The sequence below is a fragment of the Priapulus caudatus genome, unplaced genomic scaffold (assembly GCF_000485595.1).
Source record: "Priapulus caudatus unplaced genomic scaffold, Priapulus_caudatus-5.0.1 Scaffold0, whole genome shotgun sequence".
In the NCBI taxonomy this organism is placed as follows: Eukaryota; Metazoa; Priapulida; class Priapulimorpha; order Priapulimorphida; family Priapulidae; genus Priapulus; species Priapulus caudatus.
This window is the reverse complement of record NW_014577061.1, coordinates 356,860-359,359: the sequence shown is the minus strand read 5'-3', so window position 1 is coordinate 359,359 and position 2,500 is coordinate 356,860. Positions and strand designations below refer to the sequence as shown.

Sequence of the window (2,500 nt, the reverse complement as noted above, 5' to 3'; positions counted from 1 at the left end):
ATGGGAAATTAGTAAAATACATTGCTTTCTCTGCTTCTCGTCGTGTGACTCATGGTCGTTATACATGTACCAGGCTTGATTTCATGAAATATACATGAACAGAAAAATACGGTTGAGAAATATTCACTGCTGGGCACTGAAGTATATCATTATTGCTTATGGCAATATCAAAACTAAACCAACTCATGCTGAATAATTTTGCTAATAAAAAATTTAAACTGTCTGTATTTTACCTTATTAGCCATAATTCCTTTACCCGATCCCTTCCACCTTTATTAAAAACACAAGTGCAAGTCAAAAAATTTAAGAGGCTAAGAAAGGATGCAGTTCCATCTCTGATAGAAGTCAGTAACCCTCCTGCACTCCGAACCTAGAAACAAGCAGAATCGTAAATTGCTGATCGAAGCTCCAGCACTTGTGATTAAGCTTCTTAGCAATAAATGGGATTAATGGTATTTGGGTAAAAAATATGGAAATTATCGTCTTTATTATTTTTATTGTTTGTAGAAAAACAAACATCTCACAAAATCTGGTCACAGACTGAGGAATAAATTAAACTACAGACTGTAGCACAGTATACCGTGTGCACATTACGCATTTTGATGTATTGTGTGTATTGTGAATTAGTCTGTGATACGGTGTGGATGATCGTAACGTTTTGCATGTAAAAATAAATGTACAGCCGTTTAATAGAGCAAAATCTACTTGAAGACTAACATTTGACCTTCTAGATTCATGAACGTATTTAATTAAACTCCAGTCCAAATATTATAATTAACGATAGAGACGTTTTAATGTTACAACGTTACACATCCACGGTGTGTCACCACAGCCAGATTTTTAGTGTACCTACCGCTCCATTCGCTGGGCGGCGCAACCATTCAATTGCATTACACCATTTTGGCGTTTCGTCCAGTCTGTGTATCACTGATCTCTAGCTATAATATATATCATAGAGTATAATATGTCTTATAATATTATTATTATTATTGATTATCATATATATCATAGGCCTATAATATATATTATAGAGATCAGTGCTGTTTATCCGTTAGTCTGTGGTGTGGCTCGCTAGTAGCTGCCTTTTGTTTCAAGTTAGGCGGTTTATACATTCGGTTTGCTGGCAACAGAATGGATAATCGTGTCGTACGTTTTAGTCTGTATCTCCGGATTGCGGGTGTATACGAGGAAACGATTTCGCACGATGCTAGGCGAATGTACTGTGCACGATTTGAGCTCAAGTTGGTTGAGTTACGCGTAGTAAATCGTAGGTATTCTAAGGCTAGTAAATGACGAATTTCCCTTGTTTATTGAAGTCACACACCTTCCCTATTATCTACTTCTGATACTATGAATGTATCAGTTCCCTATTGTTCCAAAAATCTACAATTCCGTCTGTACATCCGCCAGCCAGTCAGTTAGTTAATATTGCTATATAAGCGGCTAGCGGCTATTCGGCTATTTTCTAATGAGGTTCAGGTTAGATATCTGAACAAAGTACTGCTTAGGGTATGGGTTCAGTTTTGAGAAGGGTTATTAAGAATAAGCGAACATTGCAACATAACAATGTGGTAAAGGCTTACCTGCACAAATTAAGATGGTTATCCACTGCTCTATCCTAAAGTAGCTATACAGATTCAGTCCATTGTACACAACTAGTAGAAAGCAGACTATCACGCATATCCACTCCTGTATCCGTTTTCCTGAAAAATAATAAGGGAATTCCGAATAGGAAAATTGTCACCATTATTAAATGGTTAGCAATTTGAAGGACCTAGGCAGGATCAAGTTCCGCCCTCGACCCCTGCTGTTAATGATCTTAATACAGGTTGATTCAGATGCTGCACCCCTCTAATAAAACAGAGACCTATTGAGGAGTACATTAGAACTCCAACAAATGTCAGATTTTAGGCCCCTGCGAGTTTTGGATGGCATTCACATTATCTCCTGCAAAATATTCATCTGTCTAAACTCTTTGAAATCAACTTATTGCGTGTTTTACTTCTACGTTCTAGACAGTTACTACTTCCTCTACGTAGTTAACACAGACAATAAATACATAGCAACTGGCAACAACAAATTTTCCAGTCTAGAGAAAAGGGGGACAACAGAACAAACCACAGAATATGGCCAGTGACAACCCCTTTTCAAGAAAAATTAATAGCAGTGCTGGAAACTGGTTCAAAAATCCAGATCAATCATCACTTTTACTTTTAGTGAACGACTGGATGATCGACTAATGATCGATTTTATCATTGTGTGCTTAACAAGTGCCGCAGAGCGACAGCGCTCATCTAACGTCTACTGCGGTGACTCTGTGGTGGAGTGGTGGGATTCTAGTAAACCTTGTTAGTCCCAAATGTGTTCACATACACGCCGAAACAGTGGAATGCACAGGGATGGTATCAGGAACCTTCTCAAAAGAATGTTCGTTGGGATCGTAGTAGCAACAACTATTTGCAAGACAGAATAGGTAAGCACTCATCCATTTACCTACGCA

General features: G+C 38.1%; 1 protein-coding gene across 1 annotated transcript in view; it reads right to left on the bottom strand.

The window, feature by feature from the left end:
- LOC106818493 (transmembrane protein 189-like) overlaps positions 1-2,500 on the bottom strand; it is a 31,617-nt gene that overhangs the window by 20,170 nt on the left and 8,947 nt on the right. The window contains exon 2 of the mRNA XM_014823507.1: positions 1,584-1,703. Coding sequence (XP_014678993.1) covers positions 1,584-1,703 — 120 coding nt within the window. The remainder of the gene's footprint in view (positions 1-1,583; positions 1,704-2,500) is intronic.